Source organism: Culex pipiens, chromosome 2 (genome assembly GCF_016801865.2).
Source record: "Culex pipiens pallens isolate TS chromosome 2, TS_CPP_V2, whole genome shotgun sequence".
Lineage (NCBI taxonomy): Eukaryota > Metazoa > Arthropoda > Insecta > Diptera > Culicidae > Culex > Culex pipiens.
The window spans coordinates 123,302,388-123,323,825 of NC_068938.1; the positions used below are offsets into that span (position 1 = coordinate 123,302,388).

General features: G+C 44.8%; 1 protein-coding gene across 1 annotated transcript in view; it reads right to left on the reverse strand.

Annotated features, from left to right (window-relative positions):
- Nucleotides 1–5,522: 5,522 nt before the first annotated feature.
- Nucleotides 5,523–21,438, reverse strand: part of LOC120416629 (uncharacterized) — a 45,852-nt gene continuing 29,936 nt past the window's right edge. The window contains exons 10-13 of the mRNA XM_039578436.2: nt 16,318–19,568; nt 15,007–16,218; nt 9,741–10,000; nt 5,523–9,671 (exon numbers count right to left, since the gene is read on the reverse strand). Coding sequence (XP_039434370.1) covers nt 5,634–9,671; nt 9,741–10,000; nt 15,007–16,218; nt 16,318–19,568 — 8,761 coding nt within the window. The 3' untranslated portion in view covers nt 5,523–5,633. The remainder of the gene's footprint in view (nt 9,672–9,740; nt 10,001–15,006; nt 16,219–16,317; nt 19,569–21,438) is intronic.

Genomic DNA, 21,438 nt, shown 5'->3' on the forward strand with positions numbered 1-21,438 from the left:
TAGTCAAGACTCCCGGGAATTTTGACAATAATTATTATACATTTATTAAAAGTATTATAGGCAAAATAATTTTAAGCGAATAATTAACCTACACAGAAAAAAATCGTCATTACAATATATTTTTATGTGACTTAAAAAAACGAGTTATTTTATTACTTAAAATGTGTAAATCCCCCCTAGTTTTGCCACGTTTTCAGTTCAAATGGAGGTAATATTACATCATAATAGAGCAATTCTCTACCAAAACCGGAAATGGATTTTATTTGTATTTTTTTAATTGGCTCAAACTTTGTGGGGGCCTTCCTTATGACCAAAGAAGCTATTTTGTGTCATTGGTTCACCCAAACAAGTCTCCATACAATTTTGGCTGCTGTCCATACAAAAATGGTACGTAAATATTCAAACAGCTGTAACTTTTGAGTGAATGTTCTGATCAATTTGGTGTCTTCGACAAAGTTGTAGGTATTGTTGAGGACTATTGAAAAACAGGGACACGGAAAAAAATTGCAGATTTTTTAATCAACTTTTATTTCACAAAAACTCAATTTCCCAAAATATGTATTTTTTGATTTTCGAGATTTTTTGATATGTTTTAGAGGACAAAAACCCGCCACTTTTGAGCTATAGAGAAACATGGTCAAAAAATCTGCCGCCTAGTTATAATTTTTTCAAAAATAGTATTTTTTGGAAAAAATCGAAATTTTGAAATTTTTTATTGTAAAATTGAATTTGCAATCGAAAAGTACTTGACACATTTTTTGATAAAGGGCTCTGTTTTTAAGATATAGTCACGGAAAGTTTGATTTTAGCGAAATATTTGCAGTTTTTCGATTTTTAAAAATACAGTGGACTCTCTGGCTGTCGATCTACTCGATATCAATATTGCTCCGGCTGTCAATAAATTTTTCAGTCCCTTCAAATAGATTGCTTTGATTTTTCGTTCTATAATTTGATAACTCTATAGAATTATCTATAAAATTAAACACAAATTAACTGCTAATGTACTTTTGATAATTTATCATTTACTATTTAATTCTCACTTATCTTACATAACTTCAGTTTGGGGAAACTCCTGTAATATTTTGATTAACAAACTTCAAATAGCCCAAAATAAAATCTTAAGAATAATTTATAAAAAACCACTGCGAAGTCACTCTGCCGATTTGTACAACATTAACAAAAACATCATTCCTGTCATAGCTATTTACGTAATTCAAACATGTTGCTTTATTTATTTATGTTTACATGAACAAACTCACAGTAATCAAAAAAATCAAAACCATCCACATTAACGACCCCCGGGTCTTTTGTGGTCTCTATTGCAAGTTTCTGCTCGAACCTAGGAGTCCGAAGGCTTGAATGGGGAGACTACCCAAACCTCTTTCTACTCCAAGGAACCTTCCATCCCAGTGTTTGGACTGACGACCTTTGGATTGCGAGTCCAACCGCCGCCAGCGATTCCACCGGAGTAGGCTTGGTTTGGTGTGTTGTTTGTACTTATGGCATGGAGACGACTCCTACACCTGGAATGACTTAACGGCCTAACAACCAAGGCCAAAATTCAAATTATCTAACCATCAACACTTTACCAGAAGCCATAATTTATTAGACCGACCCAATATTTCAACATTAGCCGGCGAAAGATGCATATCTTTCAAAGGTGCTCAATTATATAATTATTTTTGGAATAGATTTGGTGATTGTCAAAGCGTATCAATATTTAAAAACAAATTGCTCTCTTTTTTGAATGAACCCACTGTTATTGAACACATCCTTAAATCCTTTGATTTTCTTGTTACATAGTAGACTATTTTGTTTTCCAATCTTTTTTTTTTCTTTTTTTCTTTCTTTTTTTCACTTTTGCTTCCTTCTAAAACTCCGTGCCATACTTTCATACACTTAGGAGCCCAGGGCGGCGAAGTCCTTGCACGGTGGGTAAGAAGGAGATTATTATGCAACTTGCATGCACCTCGGAAATTCCTCCTGGAGGTTGTTGGGAAGACTATACTGAGTCAGAAAAATCGATTCCCAAAATATTCTGTCGGTGAAAACTGATTTTATCTCGATTTGAAGTTAAAAAACCTAATATTTCACCTAAAACCTCAAAAATACGTCTAAAATCTCTGTCTAACCCTGGACAAAGATGCAAATTTTCATCAAAATATCAATTCTTTGTTCCCAAAATATATTCCTGGCATAGTACACCTTAAATCGGTCCATTAATTGAGTCCCAGCGTCATCAGAAGGTGTAAAATAGGGTTATTTCTTAAAAAATATTTTCAAGTTGCTCTGGTAAATAAACTGTCATGTCTGAATTCAAAAACTAATGTTGTAGCATTGTTGCAAACAAAATGAAGAACAAATTTGCAGAAAAAAGTATGACATTTTATCCATTTTCAGTAAAGTTATGTCTATTTTAGTGAGAAAATTGGTGCCAATTTTCAAAATTCTTCGATATTTAACTCAATCCTGTTATAAACAGCTACTACGATCATACTCAGTGAGGCACTTTGGCCACTGAAGCGTTTATCTTCAACATCATTGGCATGTAGGACAGATCCTTGCGCATGTTTTTTTATATATAGCATTGAATTGAAGCACTCTGGAGCTCAGGCCTTCAATGTTTTGATTTTTTTCAAAAAACGGCTCAGCAGAATTTCATTTTGCTAAAAACTTCAATGTTATATATACCAAAACATGCGCCAGGATCTGTCCTACATGCCAATGATGTTGAAGATGTGTGAAGATGTGTTGATGTTGTTGCCAAAGTGCCTCAAAAATTTACATTTTTGAAAAAATCTCTTTTTGCTGGTTTAATCCCATTTCAAATTCAAATGCAAAGCGACAGCTCCTATTAAGTTCAATCAAACTCATATTTGAGATTTGAACTCAGAACGCCCACCGGAACCAGCCCCTGAATGCACACCAAAAAGTGTTTTTGTTACATCCTACTGAGTATGATCGTAGTAGCTGTTTATAACATGATTGATTTAAATATCGAAGAATTTTGAAAATTGGCAACAATTTTCCCACTAAAATAGACATACCTTTACTGAAAATGGATAAAATGTCATACATTTTTTGCAAATTTGTTCTTCATTTTGTTTGCAACAATGCTACAACATTAGTTTTTGAATTCAGACATGACAGTTTATTTACCAGAGCAATTTGAAAATATTTTTTAGGAAATAACCCTATTTTACACCTTCTGATGACGCTGGGACTCAATTACCCAGTCAAATCAACCCGAATTCTGAAACGGAATCTAATTAGAATCGTACACAAATTCCGTTTCAAACGCAACAACCGGTTCGAACACGGAACCGGTTGTTGCGTTTGAAACGGAATTTGTATACGATTCTAATTAGATTCCGTTTCAGAATTCGGAATGAGTTAACTGGGTAATGGACCGATTTAAGGTGTACTATGTCAGGAATATATTTTGGGAACTAAGAATTGATATTTTGATGAAAATTTGGATCTTTGCCCAGAGATATACCGAGATTTTAGACGTATTTTTGAGGTTTTAGGTAAAATATTAGGTTTTTTAACTTCAAATCGAGATAAAATCAGTTTTCACCGACAGCATATTTTGGGAATCAGTTTTTCTGACTCAGAATAGTCCCCCCAACAACCTCCAGGAAGAATTTCCGAGGTGCATGCAAGTTGCATAATAATCCCCTTCTTACCCACCGTGCCTTGTAGATAAAAAGGAAGACACTAGTGGTTGGTACTAGCAATGGTGGCCGACAGCTATAAAGTCAACTTCGTTTTTTTTTCCTTCTAAAACTCAGTTTAAAAAGTTAGTTTTCCGACACAATTTTGTCTTTATCGCCATAATCTATGCACTTTTTTATATCATTTCAGATTTCTCTTGCCAGGATCAACCAAACTCCTTCACAGGTGGAAACCAATGAAGTTTGACCGGATATTTAAAAGTTAATTGTAAACACTAAAATTTATTGTATATTGTATTAAAAGATGTAGGTTTTTGGTGCTACTGCTTTGGTGGCTTTTCCTACCGAATAAAAAATCAATCAATCAATCAATCAAACTCCCGCTCTCGACGGTCCCTTCAATATCGACAACGAGAGAGTCCACTGTAGTGACCATGAGTGACCATTTCTAAAATTATATTTTTTTTAAGTTTAGAAAAATTGCTATAAAATTGTCTGAGAGACATTGAAGATTGGACCTCTGGTTGCTGACATACAGCGGATTAAAGAAAAAAAAAACAGGAAAATCTAAGTTTTCTAAGTCTTACCCAAACAACCCACCATTTTCTAATGTCGATTATCTATGCAACTAATGGTCCGATTTTCAATGTTAAAATATGAAACATTCGTGAAATTTTCCGATCTTTTCGAAAAAAATATTTTGAAAAAAATTAAATCAAGACTAGAATTCTAAATGGGCGTAATATTCAACGTTTGTGCTAGTCTTGATTTAAAAAAATTCAAAATATGTTTTGGTTATTTTTCAATCCTTACTATCTTTTTGCAACAGCCTCCAACACCCATACTCCTATAGGTCAAAAGTTAGGGAATTTCATGGACTATAAGCCTACGGTACTTGGCTTTTTAGTCTCAATTTTAACATATTTGCAATCCTCGGGAAATTCCACGTTAGTTTGAGGTGTTTATAAATTTGATTGGAAAGAATGCCTTTTGGAATGAATTAAAATATGTTTTAACAATTTGTCGGATTAGGGATGAAACCGGTTTTTAGGGTTGATCACTGCCGTTCTACGCATAATTGTCCCATGTCATTTTTTGACGATTCTGACTTTTTAGCATTTGTAAGTTTACTCTAAGGTAAACATTAAGAAAAACACATAAAATCTAGTACTTTGTTCGGAAAATCATGAAAAACAACACCAAGTCTGTTTGTCCCATCATTACACTTCTACGCATAATTGTCCCACCAAGAATTTTCTATCGCGGAATCATAAGTTTTACGAAGCATTGTGTCTTGTTTGCCTTTTGTATAGCAAGAGGATTACTAATAACAGTAATAAAATGCTAACTTAGGTGATTAGGGACATATTGGGCTAATGTGGACCCACGGGACAATTATGCGTAGAAACACAAAAAACGTTCGAAAAATTTCAATCGCGTTTTTCACAGTTGCTCTTTTTCGAACATGGGACAATTATGCGTAGAACGGCAGAAACACATGGTAAAAAAAATCTAACTTTTTTGTTCACAAAAAATAGGCGGGGCCCAAATTAGAATAAAATCGGGTTTTTTTTTAAATGCTTGTAAAAAGAGTAGAATAACTTAAAGTAAAAATGAAACAGAAATGTTCACAAAGTTGCTCTACTGGTTGTTGTACTTGGTTTCAGTAAATTTCGAGGAACACTCCAGATTATCCAGCATCATTCAGACACGACCGCTTATTAGGCTGAGAATGAGTATATTGCCCCTAATTAGATTCCGTTTCAGAATTCGAATTGAATTGACCAGGAGGGGGCGCTTCAAACTCGAGTCTCCACTCTTAGAGGAATTCGGAATGAAATAAATAAACCAAGTTTTAAATTTTGTTGTCTCTTATATTTTAAACCAGTAACATGACACATTTTCGCTTCCTCGATCACACAAAAACACGGATCAATTCATTCAATCATCATCTCACTAGAATCCCTCAAATCCTTCTTCTTCGCCATCATCCTCCTCCTTCGCAAGCGGCATCTCAACGAGCAAATCCGCCGTTACACCGCCCCCACCGCCGTCCTCCTCCATCTTCTCCTCCTTAACGGCAACAGCGACCTCTTCTTCCTGCTCGTCCTGCTTCTCCTTCTTAAAATTGATCAACAACTCATCGTCCGAACTGCTGCTGCTATTCCGACTGCTAACCCGTCCCGAGGTCGTCGTTGGCGTCGTCGTCGTCGCTTCATCGTACTCTTTCTTAACTGTAACCGACGCAATCGCTGCCGTCGTCGTTGGTCGCGACGATCCGGGTCGGGACCAGCCGATGCGTTTGTGGGCCGGCGTCCACTCGTCGTCGTCGTCTTCGTCCTCGGCGGACTCGTTGTAGACGACGCGGTTGGTTTTGCGCGGCCGGCCACGTTTGCGGGACTGGGTCTTTTTGTGGGTGGCCTTGTGCAGGGCGTAGACTTGCTCTTGGATTTCTGTTATGTGGTTGGGTGCGAGGTTTTCTAGTGGGAGAGTGAAGTGGGTTGGTTTGCTGTCGAGGAATTGGGCGCAGGTCGTTTCGACGGTTTCGTAGTCGTCGTTTTCGTAGAGCAGGGGCATTTGGAGGGCTTTTTGGAGCTTGAGGGTGAACACTTCTTTGGTGTTGATGGTGCGGACGTGGTTCATGATGTCCTCGACGGAGCCGCACACGGTTCGGTGGGCGTCCATTTTGCTGAGGAGCAGGCCGTTGGGGAAGAGCATTCGGATTTTGGTGAAAAAGAGGCGATGTTGGTTGAGATCTTTGAGGATGATCGTGGCGTTGTGCGATACGTTGTGGAACTCGACCTGGTGTTGATCGAGCCGGTGCAGTTCTTTGAACTCGCGCTTGCAGAAGCTGCAGCTGTACTGCGTGAGGTGCGTCCGGATGTGATCGGCGATGGCGAACTCGCTGTTGAACGAAGCATCGCAGCCGCTGCAGTTGAACTGGATAGCGACCGATTTGGGCGTTGTTTTGAAGCTTGAGGGGAGGCCGGCGAATTCGCAAACCGCGATGTGGCACTCGTACTCGAAGCGACTGTCGTACTCGAGCAGGCAGTGGTTGCACGTGTAACGGTTGTTGTTCTGCTCGAGCATGCGGTGCAGGAACTCGTCGTCGATGTAATCGCACGGATCTTCAACCTTGCTAAGACTGTGGTAGATTTTGAAATGCTTCAGAAGATCTGCGCTGTCGTGGTTCTCCAGGATATGCGGACACTCGCCGCACTTGAACACATTCTGGTGATCGATACAGGCAAACAACTGGCCGGGATGGATCGCAGCACTATGCTCCTTGATCTCGTCGTACGTAGCCAATTTGTCACAGTACACGCACCGTACTAGCTTGAAGAGTTTGAACATCAACGGTTTCACGCTTTCCCCCGTGCCCATGTGCGTGTTGTACCAATGCTCGATCACGTCGTCCATCACGGCAAATTTGTCCGCACAATAGGCGCACCCGTACTTGATAAAGTAGTCGAACCGCTTGCGCTTCTCCCGCTCGATTCCGGTATCGTCATACACCACCACCGATTCCTCCGGATGCTGGTCCACAAAGTGTTTCTTCACAATCTGCAGATTCAACGAAGCAAACGAGCAAGCCTCGCTGCCGCAGGAGAACCTCTTCCGAGACATCGCCGTGGACGTCGTCGTCGTCGTCGGTTCCGCACCAGCTTCAACCAGTTCCATACTCGCCACCGTTGGCACCGTCACCGGCGTCCCAACTACCGCGATCTGAGTGGTGGTCTGAACCGCCGCCGTCGTCACCGCATGGAACAGCGAAATGATCAAAATCTCACACTTGGGATGACTCTCGGCAAAGTGAATCTTGAACGAGTCGTGCTCGCTCGACTTGTACGAACAGTACGAGCACTTGTACTGCTTGTCGCTCAGCTTGTGATCGCCGGTCATGTGCGCCACCATCTCGTCCCGCGTCCGCCGGATCGTCTCGCACAGATCGCACTGCCACTCTTGATCGTCCGGCTGCTGCGGCTGCAGCTGCTGCTGAATGCCCTTCTCCCGAACCGTCACCACACAAGCCCCAGCCACTCCGGCGTGGTTCTGCTTCAGGTGCTGCGGAATCAGGTACTTTTCGTCCCGGTAGTACTCGCACTCGCTGCACTTGTACAGCTTCTCGCGGTGCAGCTTCAGGTGGTTGACGATCTTGTCGATGCACAAAAAGCCGTTGTTCACGATCGTCCCGCAGTGCGTGCACTTGTAGACCTTCTCGTGCCGATGGACGCGGTACAGGTGCGTCCGGAACTCGGCAATCACCGGTTCACACTCGAACTTGCAGATGCCGCACTGGTACAGCTTGTCCTGGTCGATCAGCTGCGGCTCGGTTGGTTTATCCGGTTCCTCTGGTGGAGGCGTTGCCGATGGTTCCGAGTCCATAGTTGGTGAAACGACGACCGGTACGCCCTCAACCGGTAGATCCAGGTGCTTCTCCAGGTGGCGCTTCAAGTTCTTCCGGATCTTGGTGGCGTATTCGCAGTTGGCACAGAGCAAATCTTCCGCGAATATCTCCTCCGCCGGAAGCTGGTCGATCTCGGAGGGAGCGAACTTTTTCTTTTTCGCAGGTATGGCCATGGCCGGCGTTGCATCCGCCTCCTTCTCGTCCAGTATCTTGTTGATGTAGTCCTGAAGCTGAATCTGGGTCACGTTCTGCGGACAAATTACCACCAGATCGTTGTGGATGTCTCGTTTCTTCGGATGCAGATACGTCAGGATCACGTCCGAGCTTTTGTGGTCGTGCTGCACGTGCACGATCATCATCTTCAAAAAGTGACTCTTGGCATCGCACAGGAAGCACAGATATCGATGCCGGCCGTGCGTTTTGATGTGCGTTATCAACTCATGAGCCGTCTTGAACCGCTCAACGCAGTGGTAGCACTTGTAGCTCGACACACTGTGATGCTTGAGCAGGTGCAGATTCAGCTTGACCGGATCGCTGTACCGACTGTTGCACTTTTCAACGCCGCACGCGTTCAACTCCTGTCCGCAAAAGCCCGTGTGCTTGATCATCTCGCTGACCTTCCGCTCCAGCCGGTCAAACTTGTCGATACTTCCGTTGAACAAAAAGTCTATCCGAATCTGGGTCGTGCTGGCCAGCTTCTTCGCCGGTCCCGCCTTCAATCCACCAATCGTCGTCGTCAACGTGGTTGAAGTTGACGATGTCGTCGTGACCAAACTTGAACTTGGCGCCGGAGACTGGGAGTTGCTTCCAGTACCATCCGATTCCGCATTGCCGACGACCAACTCCGCCGCACTGTTTGACTGCGTGTCCGCTTCGGCCACCGTTGTCGTGTAGATATCCGCAGTCGAACTGCTGCTGACCGCCGAAATGGTCGCCGGGATCGAGTACGACGTACTGACGCCGCCACTCGTCGAAACTACCGCCGGTGACGAAGACCTTGGTTTGATCGTCAACGGAGGTGGTGCGATGCTCTGAACGTTGCTGATGATAGGCATGCCCGGTTGCTTCAGCTGGCTGATGGCCGTCAACGGAGGAAGACTACCCTGAACGGCGGCAATCACCGGAAGTGGAGCCGGTTTGGGTTGAGCCTGAAGCTGAGACTGATTGATCGTCACACCACCCTGAACCGTACTGATCGTTGGCATCTGGACGGAATGGATCGCAACGGGAACCGGTGCTGGCGCAGCCGTTGATGGTCCTGCAACCGGAACTAGTGGCGCCGATTGCGCAGGGTTCTTAACCGGAATCGAAATGATTAACGGCCGACCGGCTTCGTCCGTTATCTGGATCTGGATGTTGGAAGCGGGCGACGCACTTAACTGATCCAACGATGGCGTTGATGGAACAGCGATCCCAACCTTCCGATACGACATGACCCGATTGGTTTCCAAATCTGGCGGCTTGAAGTTCAACTCGTCCTGGCTGTAGCTGCACCGCTTGAACAAATCCGGCGATACGGTACAGCTCATCGTCTTCAGCTCCATCGATTCGATCTTGTTCGGCGGGTATTCAACGCCATCCGATCTCTAAAAAATAAAAATAAAACCATTAGTAAACCCAAAGAATCACCACCAAACAATCCCAACCAAACCAACCTGCTTGTTGTACCGAACGCAGCAGTACAGCGGCTTCGAGCTGTGGGCGTTGCTGACGTGCAGGGCCATCGTGGACTTGGTGTTGGCACCGAACAGACAGTACACGCACTCGTACAACCCGATCGAGTGCTGCAGCAGATGACGCGCCATCACTTTCTTGTCGATGGTCGCGTTGCACACCTGGCAGTTGATCAGGCACTGCGAGTGGCTCGTCAGGTGGGTCATGTACGCCGACAGGATGTAGAACGACTCCTTGCAAACTGCGGGGTTTAAAGCGAGGGAGAGAAAAAGAAGGATTGAATGCATTATAAGATTAATGATTTAAGGAAGTAGCTTGTAGATAATACCGAGCCACGTAGCCCAGTGGTAACGCTTCCGCCTCGTAAGCGGTAGATCGGGGTTCAAATCCCGGCTCGGACCAACACAACTGGTGATCTTTTCCCTACTGGAATCGATTGCTTAGTAAAGGGAAGGTAGTGTATCGTCACAAACTGGACCTTATCACGACACCTTAGGGAGGCGACCTATGGAATGTTAACATTAACCACCGACACCGACGTAATACTTCATGTAACAAATCTGCTGAAATGTGTCCCAGCACGACTCACCCTAGTTACTTCCTTGGAATCACCCCTTGCCGATAAAAATATATTTCGCAACACTGCTTGACCCATTGTTTGCAAACCAGTCGTCGTTTATGAATGAATCAGCTGATTTGTGTTTACAAACAAAATAGAATCAGTGTTGCCTTGCTGATACATTTTTCGAAAAACCGTTTGACAGCTCACCGGACTTACCTGAGGGGTGATTCAAAGAAGAGTCAACTTTTTTACGATTGTCCGCGCTCCATACAAAAAAAACATTGTCCACGAGGGGGGGAGGAGGGTTGAGATTTCCGAAAAGTGTCCACGTGGTTTATTGCATTTCATTATTTTTGTTCCGTTGTTTAAGCATTACTTGTGTGAAGTTACTATCCTAAGCTTTATCTATCTATCCTAACCTTTCAACAGCTGATTAATGCAAAGTTGGGAACAAAGTTTGCGGGTGCCTCATGAATCTGAAGGAAAAAGTTACAAAATAACCACATGGTTTATGGAATGTCCCATACTGATTTTGAAAATAAAGGCTGGAACTTCAAATTTTTCCATTTTTTTGTTTTTCAACCAGAACTTTAAATTAATGTAACGGCATCAATTGGAAACAAATACGGATAGACCTGCTGATCAATTTGTTTCCGATTTTTCAGCATTTAACGTACATGAAGTAATTTTAAAATAAATTGCATTGTTTTCATGATCAGTTCTTTGAAAATAAATTGGTTGGTTGATTTGATGTTTTTTTATAACACTTAACCTCCATGAAGAAAATTATCCCGCGAACTACCAAGCTCGCGAAAAAAGTCGGAAGTCCAACTTTGACAAGCTGTATCTCGGCTCCCCTTGGACGGATTTTCAAAATTCAAAATGCAAAAGATGCGGACAGATGTCTAGATAATTTTCCTTTTTTGAAAAGTCAAAGAAAGATGCATTTACCTTATGTTATGTACGAATCAATAAAAATTTTCAATTTTTCAAAAAATTCGGAAGTCGATTTTGATCAGCTGTAGCTTCGCTCCTTGAGGGCGGATTTTCAAAATTCAGAAAGCCAAAGATACACGAATAGAATCCTGTAAGCAAATCCGGTAACATTGTGTTGTTGAATTCGACAACATGTAAATGTTTCCAAAATAGTAAACATTTTTCTAGATTTTGAACAACAATGTTATCGATTTTGAAAACATTTGCAGCAAAATCGAGAAAAATGTTCACGATTTTGAAAACATTTCAATGTTGTCGAATTCAACAACACCATGTTACCGGATTTGCTTACAGGATTTCTATCCGTGTAGGGACAGGATCTGGTACGTTTCGCCGAATGTCGTTTCGCCGACGGTCATTTCGCCGAATGTCGTTTCGCCGAATGATACGTTTCGCCGAAAGTCATTTCGCCGAATGGACGTTTCGCCGAATTGAATTAAAATTAACTTTTTTGTATAATTTATGCTATTTATTCGCTGCAGTGCCATCTTGTAATTCACTCATGCAAACTTGAGAAAGAGTGGCAAGATAATAATATAATAATCTTAAAAAGTAAAGAACGTCTCATGTTTCAAAGAATGCAAAAACTCACTGAAATAATACAAATAATTTGCTTAAAAAATTAAGAATGCAAAAACTAACAGAAATTTTTCTAAATGTTATGCTAAAAATCAAAATAACTGCTCATGTTTGAAAGAATGCAAAACCTCCCAAAAATTATAGAAATAATATGCTCAAAAAACTAATAATGCATAAACTCACCGAAATATTTGAAAAGTATGCCAAAAATATAGAATGCCAAAACTGACAGCAATTTTGCAAAATGTTGTGCTGAAAACCAAAAGAACTGCTCATGTTTGAAAGAATGCAAAAACTCACAAAAATTATAAAAAAAATTTGCTTAAAAAACAAAGAATGCAAAAACTAACAGAAATTTATCAAAATTATAAGCAGAAAATAAAAGAACTGTTCATGTTCGAAAGAATGCAAAAACTCTCATAAATAATTTTAAAAATATGCTCAGTAAACAAAGAATGCAAAAACTACCGGCATTTTTTTAAATGTTATGCTGAAAATCAAAAGAACTGCTCATGTTGGAAAGAATACAAAAACTTACAAAAATTATACAAATAATATGCTTAAAAAACAAAGAATGCAAAAACTAACAGAAATTTATCAAAATTATAAGCAGAAAATTAAAAGAACTGCTCATGGTTAACAGAACGCAAAATCTCACAGAAATAATTCAAATGATATATAAAACAAGAATGCAAAAAACTAACAGAAATTAATGCAAAAACTCACAGAAATTATATGCTGAAATTAAATAACTGCTTATGTTTGAAAGAATGCAAAAACTTGCAGATTTTTTTTCAACTAGATTATTTTTTAAGCGATTGTTTATGCATATAATAATGCATAAACTTATAAAAATAACAAACTAAGAAACAAAAAAATATTTTTTTTAAAAGATTGCAAAATCACCTTTCAGGGACATTATACTTTTTCAAAATATTTCAATACAATTTGTGTCCATTTTAGGGGGAGAGGGGGTAATATGCACCCCCGGGGCAAAATGCACCCCCTGCTTTTCTCGGTATTTGGAAGAATTTTCCGGGGAAAAACTCATAGAAATTGGAAGCTTAACATTAATAAACCATGCTGGAAAAAGTTGAACATCGTAGTATAAAAACAACTTAAGTTATTTGCAAAACTTTAAAATGTTGTGTTTTCATCTAATTTTCATTGAACTTTCATTATGATTTTTGGACAATATAAAAAGCATTTATTGTTTTTGTAAGTATTGAGGTATATAGTTTTTGCCATAATCTTAACTATTCTGTAGATAAATGAGTCCATAAACATCAACAAATGCATTTTAAATTAAATTTTCTGCAAAAAGCGTGGTCGGGGCAAAATGCACCGCTCTGAAGCTCCTTTGAAAAACAGCGGTGTCATCTAGTGGTGACTAGTGAAAACTGCTTTTACCCGGTGCATTTTGCCCCATGTTGTGGTGCATTTTGCCCCGTTGTTGTAGTGCATTTTGCCCCAATGTTGCGGTGCATATTGCCCCGCATGGTTGTTTGAAATGAATCAAAAATGTTTTTAGAAATTCGATATTTTCGAACAATTTTGAGGTTTTTTAAGACTTTTTTCACAAGGATGACGAAGAATAATAGTTGTTTTAGAACATCGAACAAAATTCTTCCACAGTAATGCTGTAATGGTTGAGAAATCACAGTTTTCCCTAAGGGGGTGCATATTACCCCCTCTCCCCCTATATATTTATTATACGATTATTTGTCAATTCGGCGAAACGTCCCATTCGGCGAAACGTCCCATGCGGCGAAACGACATTCGGCGAAATGACCTTCGGCGAAATGACCGTCGGCGAAACGACATTCGGCGAAATGTTCCGCACCCGTAGGGACAGATGACCAGATGATGTTCCTTATATGAAAAGGATGAAAAGTGAAAAAAGTTTTTTCAACTCGTTTTATACGATTTGTCTTGACAAAAGATTGAAATATTATGTGATAATCTTTATCAAATGCATATCACAGTGAAAGTGTAAACTTAGTCATGATACTCAAGACCAATCTTGGAACGATCTGGCCACTTTGGAACCGGTTCCAGGGTCACCGGAGAAATCCGGAGTATGGGAAGATATGGTGTTGTTCGAGGAATATTTTTCCTGCCGGTATGAGTATCCTAGTACAGAATTTTCGAAATCAAACTTATTCTTATGTTATTTAAAGTGTTATATTAATGTTATTTAAAGTGCAATCAACTAAAAAAGCATTCCCTAGCGTTTATAATCAGTTTTCATTGTACTGTACACAAAACTTTTTTGCGAAAATATAGATTAGAATACAATTAAATTTAATTGACTTGGTTTTAATGAGCTTCCGAACGAAGAACTATATTTTGTTGCTTTTGATAAAAAAATACACAGCAAACGAATGGATGGTCGAACAAATACTTACCTGAGCAGAGCTGCACTCGCGAACCAGCATCGTGGAAGTGAAATTTGATGATCCTCAAATCATCAAGACAAAGTACAGAAACTACAAGAACTTCATCACTTTCCTAGAGAGCTGATACAAGGCAAGCATCTGCATCGGATTTCATTAAAAATAATTTCTCTAATTATATTTCTATGTTAAGTAAGTAAGTTGGGACAAAGTATTTCCCGCCAATTGTGTCTCCAACGCAGATGCCTGAGGATGTACTCTTACTCTCTAAGAAATCTTGCTCTAGGAAAAGGAAACAAAATAATAAAAAGACTACAATTTGTTTGATATTTTTGTTTAATAGTACAACTTATTTATTCATCTTCAATAATACAGTTCAGTTCATCACACGGTGAGCGAGAAACTGCGAGTGTCTGCCTGATTGAATTCTACAACCTGTTTGCTGACGCGTCTCTTAACAAAATGAGAAACTTAAAAAAAGAAAATGTATTCATTTCATGAAAGGGTTTTTGGCTGCTAATCAAATTACACTGTCTTAAGTAGGTAACACCTCAGGCATCTTCGGCGGTTGGGTGGCTTCAATGAGAAACATGGCACCAGTGACTGCAAAAGCGTCATTGGTTTGCTGCTGTCTTAAGCCTAAACTCTATCCTAATCCTCCACCGAGCTCAAAAAGGTCAAACAGAATGATCAGGGGTTGATATTCGTACTTACTGGTACAGTGCAACGGAAGCACGTGCTGCCGGAGCGAAGCCTGCATGGAACGCCACTCAGCGTCACCGAAGCTCTTCAGGTTGTCCGGCATGATGAGGATCTTCTTCGGGATGTCCGACGATGGGTGATGATCCTTCTGGTGCACGACAACGTTTGTGGGATCGCGGCTCCGGTAAAAGCACATATTGCACTGGAAGCCACAGTTGGCGTGCTCCGTGTCAATGTGGACCAGCAGGTCGGCGCTGTTCGGTGCGATCAGGTCACAATAGGCGCACTCGAGCCAGCACTTGCGCAGGCTGGTCGGTCCCGAACGGTACACGTTGTCGTGATTCGTCAAATGTTGTTCCATCATGAGGCGACTGTTGGAGGTGAACGCACAAGCGCGGGACATACACTTGAACAAACAGTGCAGGCTGATCTCCTCGAGCATTTCGCGGCAGTGTTCCTGGCTCTTCGTCGTCACCATGTTGGTCCACGGCTTCAGCCGCACCGTACGCTGTGGTCCGGTCTGTAAGGAAGTGGGCGCCCGGATGACCGGAGTCACGGAAATGTTCGGCCCGACGGTGGCCGTGATGGGTCGAATCTGGGCCGGGATGGTGTGTGTCGGCGTAAACAGCTGATTGAGCGCAGCTGGAGCTGGCGATATTGTAGCACCCGACTGGAGAATCATCGGCGATGTGAAGGCCTGTACGGGAACGGGTTGCGGCAAGATCGGCATCAACGGGGGAGGATTCAACGCGTCCCCAAGCGACAGCGTATCGCCGGGCATTTTGCGAATTCGAATCACGTTCGGAGCGGTGGCTGCCGCAGCTGCAACAACCGGCGGCAACGCATTGACCGTTGGGGTCTCTAACGGAGGGGTCTTCCTGCGCGCGTGGGTTGTCAGCAGATGCTGAAACTCCTCGGTCATGGGACAATCCGCCGGAGTGATTTGCGAGCGGCATTCCTGGCAGTAGCCGTCCCAGAGCACGCGACTGTGCTTCTTCGCAATGTGGTTGCTCAAACTGTCCGCTATCTTCGTGATGAACTTGCAGCCTGGCAGAATGCACAGGAACAGGGCCTCCGAGTTGCGTTCGACGTAGGCAACGTACTGCATCCGCTTGCTGTCCAGAACCAGCTCAGCAAAGTCGTACGAGGTTGCGTCGAGTTGGGGGGCCTTGCAGTCGGGTTTTTCCGTCTTCACTTTGACGTTCTCCATGGCGGTCGTTACACCTGAAATGGGAAGAAAAGGGCAATTTGAAAAAGAGAAGTATAGAATAAAGTGTGGGTACTTCAAATGACCCCATATTGTAACCTCCAATATCCACTCACCTTCCAGTTGCTGTTTCTTCTTTTTCTCCTCCTCCTCCTCCTCGGCAGCTTCGTCCTTCTCAACCTTGATCTGCAACGGCACGGGGAACTCCTCCTTCTTGCGATCGTCTCCGCCGTCCCCACCAGCACCACCCGCTGCACCACCTCCACCGGCGGCTTGACCACCACTTGTTCCAGCAGCGTCCGTAGCTCCCCCAGCACCGCTTGACTCGCTTCCGGTCGGTGTCGTCGTCCCGCCACTGCTGTTGTTGTTCTGTTGATTCGCATCCGTTGCACACTGGCGACCCTGTTCGCCGGACAGGTTGAGATCTACGGTGGCATCGCTGGCGTCCGACTCACACCCTTCGTCGTCCGGTTTCTCCTGTTTGACGATGGTGGCGTACGCACTCAGGTCGACTCCACCGGACACGCACTGGATTTGCAGGACTGGAATTGAGGCTTGGGCTTCCGACGAACTCGCCGGTTCCGGTGACATCGGGGACTCGTAGCTGTTTGAGCTGGTTATGGCGTCCTGCTGGAGACCCGGTTCCATCTTGATCGTGAACGGTAGCTGAGCCAGCTGACTGGGGAGACTTCCGCCGACCTGGCCGATGTGGACGGACTCCAGGCGAAATTCTGTGCGGCGAGGTAGGTGCGACAGTTCCGGCATTTCTTCGTCCTCGGTGAACGGTTGGTTGACGATCTCGTACGTGTCCATGGGTTCGGATTTCGCGGTGAACGGGATCATCACGGTTGGCTGGCTTGAAGCTGGTGTCATGTCTGCCATCATCAGCAGTTCCTCGTCGACGATGGGTTTGGTTTCGACCTTGTAGTTGAGAATACTGAACCGGCTGCAGGTCACGTCCGAGGAAGGATGTTCCCGCTTCAAGTGACGCTCCATGTTGACCCGACGAATTTGGATAAAGTTGCAGGCGTCGCAGATGAATCCAAAAATATGGTTGTCTTCGAACTCGATGTTGTTGTAGACTGCCAGCGTTGGCTTCATGCACGACTTTTCGTGAAAGAATTTGCTGCCCAGCTCCTCCGTACGGGACATGACCGGACAGCTGGTGCACCGGTAGCGGTACTCGCCCGTGTGCGACGACAAATGGTCCGTCCACTCGACGCGTCCCAACTCCTTCGGGGCCAAGCAGAAGTAGCACTTGAAGCGAATCTTCTCCTCGTTGTTGTCGCCAACGGTCTCCAACGTTCCGTTGGTCACGAACAGATCCGACCGGATTATGTCGGCCATCTTGGGCGAGACTCGACTCACAAACACCTCGTACGTCTTGTGGTCGTACACGTAGTGATCGACGATCGCCGACCCGTTGAACGAGCACAACGCACAGTTGCTCGAGTAGTTGCTGTTGCAATGAACCGTCTTCTTGTCGTTGTACACGATGGTCGTCTCCTTGGCCTTTTGCTTGCCCTTGGTTGGCGCTGCCGGGACCACCTTGGCCACCGTCAGCAGAGGATCTTCAACCTGTTGCTTCGAACTCGCTGCTCCCTCATCGTCGGATATGACTTGCGTCGAGTTCTTGTCCTCATCCTTTCTCTGCGGACTAGTTTGCTGCTGAACGGTGTTTGCCCGCCGTCTGGTGTAGTGATTCTCCACGTTACCCTTGGCCATCCAATCGCTAGAGTTCTCAATGAGTGCACTCAACTCGCGACTTCCTCCAGAAGATCTCTTAGCCGCCGACTTTGTAGGTTTCTCCTTCTTTGCTGTCTGCTCAGGCGCTGTCTTTTGCTTCTGCGCAGCTTCATCCTCCGACGACGATTCGTCCGGTTTCGCCGCGCGAATGCGTTTGAACTTTTTGCCGGCGGCCTTTTTCTCAGTCTTACCACGCTTGGTTTGTTGTTCATCCTGCTGCTGCTCCTTTGGTTGCTCCTCCGCTTCTTCATCCGACTTTGTGCCCATCACGTCCAGAATTTGCTTCGCTTTATCATCGCCCAACACTTTCAGCATTTCGTACAGGTCCTTATGTAGTGCGCTGTCCTTCTCCTTCTGCGTGGACGGCTTCTTGACTTCCGGTGCAGGTTTCTCCTCTTCAACAGTCTTCTTCTCGACCTCCTTCTCTATCGGCTTAGGTTCCGGCTCTTCCGCTGGCTTCGCCGGTGAGATCTGCTTCTTCGGATCGTCCTTCTTGCCCAGCCGAATCGGCTCATCGTTTCCATACACCGGGTTGGTTTTCCTGGTGTCGTTTCGAATCACCGCCACAGGTGGCTCTGGAGCGGTCGGCGTCGCCACCGGTGCAACAGCGGGTCTGGAACTGTTCGGCGCAACGGATGCCTTCGGCGCAGCTGGGCGTTGCATTGGCGCCGTTGACGCCACCTGAGCTGGAACTGCAAACGGATGAGCGGCGGCCACCGGTCTTGCCGGTTGCTCGTGATGCTGCTGATGCTGATGCTGTTTCCTCTGGGGTGGAAAGTAATGCTGCTGTTGCCGTTCGAACCGGGCCTGGTTCTGCGACAGCGTCATTCGGCGGTTACAGTAGTCACCGTAGTTGCGCGGATCTCGACTTGGCATGGGTAAGTTACCCGCTCTCGGTCCCCCGGCAGGTTGCGCCAGTTGGTGACGTCGCTGGAATAGAGGTTTCTGCGATTCCACTTCCGGAAGCGCAAATGGCTTCTTGAAATGAGACTCCGCCGGTGACGGCAACGACTCCTCAGCGGGACGCTTTCTAACTTTCGTCTTGTATCGTAGTGCCAACCGCTCGGGTTCATTCAGCGGCAACGGCTCCACAAAGTTTCTACTCGCTGAGCTCTTCTTCTGGACCTCGTCCTTTTTGGGCTGCTGTGACTTGTTGCGCACCTCCCGGAACTGTTCCAAACGAGTCGGCGTCCGCCACGGAATTTGTTCCTTCTGCTTGAGTTTGGCCTGTTCGGTGATAATTTCCCGCGGTGGTCGGATCTCCTCCTCGGCGGGTTTATCTTTCTGAATTTCCGGAACAGCAAGTGGACTTCCGGAGGTGACATTTGGAGCGGAATCCGCTGGGACCACTTTGGTTGACTCGACCGGTGCAGTCTCTGGTGCCGGAAGGGCGGGTTTTGAAGGTGAAACAATCGGCGGAGATTGCACCGGTGCTGGAACTTTAACCGGGGAAGCACTCGGTTGGATTGTTGCCGGAACAACGGCAACCGGAGTGCTTGTCGTGGAGGTAACCGGTTCCACAACAGGCGCCGCTTTGGATGATTTCTCTTCATTGATGTCAGCCTTTTTTTGGAGGAGCTTCACGCTTTCGAGAAGCTTTCGCAAGTTGTCGGATTTGACCCTGAAAGTAAAACAAAATTTTTAGAGCAGAATTTTAAAAAATGATAAAGTTTTAGCTCAATTGTTAGTTCGTTCGTAGCAGCATAAAATTCAAACACCATCTTTCTCGTATTAATTTACATGAAAAGATTTGATCATTTCGGCCACACTTGCAGATCATGTAATCTATAACCTTTACTTCTTCAAACCCAACTGTTGTTGCACCAGCTGTAGAGCACGTCACCGCCTTCCGTCTTGTAGCACCGGCGCGATCGCCAGGTGATCTTCCTGCATCTGCAGCAGATTGAGACTCTTTATTTTGTGGCTTTTTCGGAACCGCGCTCGGCAGCGGAGGGAACACCGGCGTGAGCACAGATGCCTGCTTTCCGTTCTAGTGGCTTCGGTTTCAATGACTGCTGCCGCATCCGGATGAAATCCGCACGCTTGGGGCAGCTACCGTCCGGATCGGTACAACATCATTTTTAATACATAAGGACGAGGGTTATTTGGTCCAAGCGGGATTTGCAGGTCTTGAATCTGGCGATGTACTCGGAGAAAATGCGCCACAGCTCAGCCGAACTGTAGAGCACCTTCCTCCTTTGTGGCTCCACCATATCTGGAGCCACTGCTTCCTAAGCTGCTTCCTGCGGGTCGAGGGCGATCCTTCGATTTTCCGTCCGGAACTGCGCCCGGCAGCGGAGGGAACTCCGCCGGTTTTGGTTTCGACGCCTGCTGCCGCCGCTGGGTGAAATCCGCACGCTTGGGACAGCTGCGGTTCGTGGCTTCGTGGGCTCCAGAGCAGTTGGCACACCGTTTCGGCTCTGCTTCTTGGACTTTGCACTCGTCCGTCTTGTGAGGACCCCCACAGTTGTTGCACCTCCCCTTGAGATAGCAGTTCCTGTTTCCATAACCCGGTTGCAAGCAGTTCCTGCACTGGGTCACATTCGGCCGCTTGTTCCTGTAAGCCTCCCACCGGATGTGAAATGCTTTCCAGCTGTTGATTTTACTCAGCTGTTTGGTTTGGTGTACCCCTTGGGGAACGTAACAATGTACGGGGTTTCTGCCGAGGAGGCGAACTATCCTTTTTCTTGATGGCGTGCACCTCTACAGCAGGTTTTGCGATTCCTTGAGGTTCTTATTGGCGTTTTCAGGTGAAGCCGGTGGAAGTCCTCTGTCAACGACGCGGAGTTGCCGCTCGCTTCTTTTCTCGTGAGTATAGAACTTTACTTTGTTCGCAATCAAGTGGGCCCCCGTGGTTTCAAAACGGTCCTCGGAGATACACAGCATTTTGATACCAAACAGAGTCAGCTTGTAACTTGGCTTGGTTATGCACAACAACATTACACTCCTCAGTTTGCCGATGTTCATATTCTATACCACCAGAGGTGGTGGTTTCTTGGCCACTGGAACCGGTGGGACGCCTCCTTTCCAGGCTGGGTGACCATTGTTGTTGTTCTCCACCAGTGGGCTGAACTTGATGAGGAGCTGTTCCTCGTTGCCATTTCCTCGCTAGTCACTAGGCTTCTACCGCTTCCGCGTTCCGACAACGGGAAGAAAATCGTCGTCGGAGGAATCTTCTACTTCCATCCACCAGCACTTTTCACGCAGCAACAACAGAGGAAAAACGCGACCCCCACGTTGAGCTGTCAAACTGTCAAACGGGTTCTGTGCGGGGTCCCCAAAGTTGTTGCAGCTGACCTTGAGATGGAGATGCAAGCAGTTCTTAGACAGCAGTTATGTTGGGTTGCTTGTTCCGGTAGAGCTCCCACCGGTCGATGACCGCTCCCACTGTGATGTGGTCGACCTCTTCGCCTTTTAGAAGTGGTTCGACTGTTAAACATTTTGAAATAATAAGCATTCTCACCTTTTACGTTGATTAAACTATCTGTTGA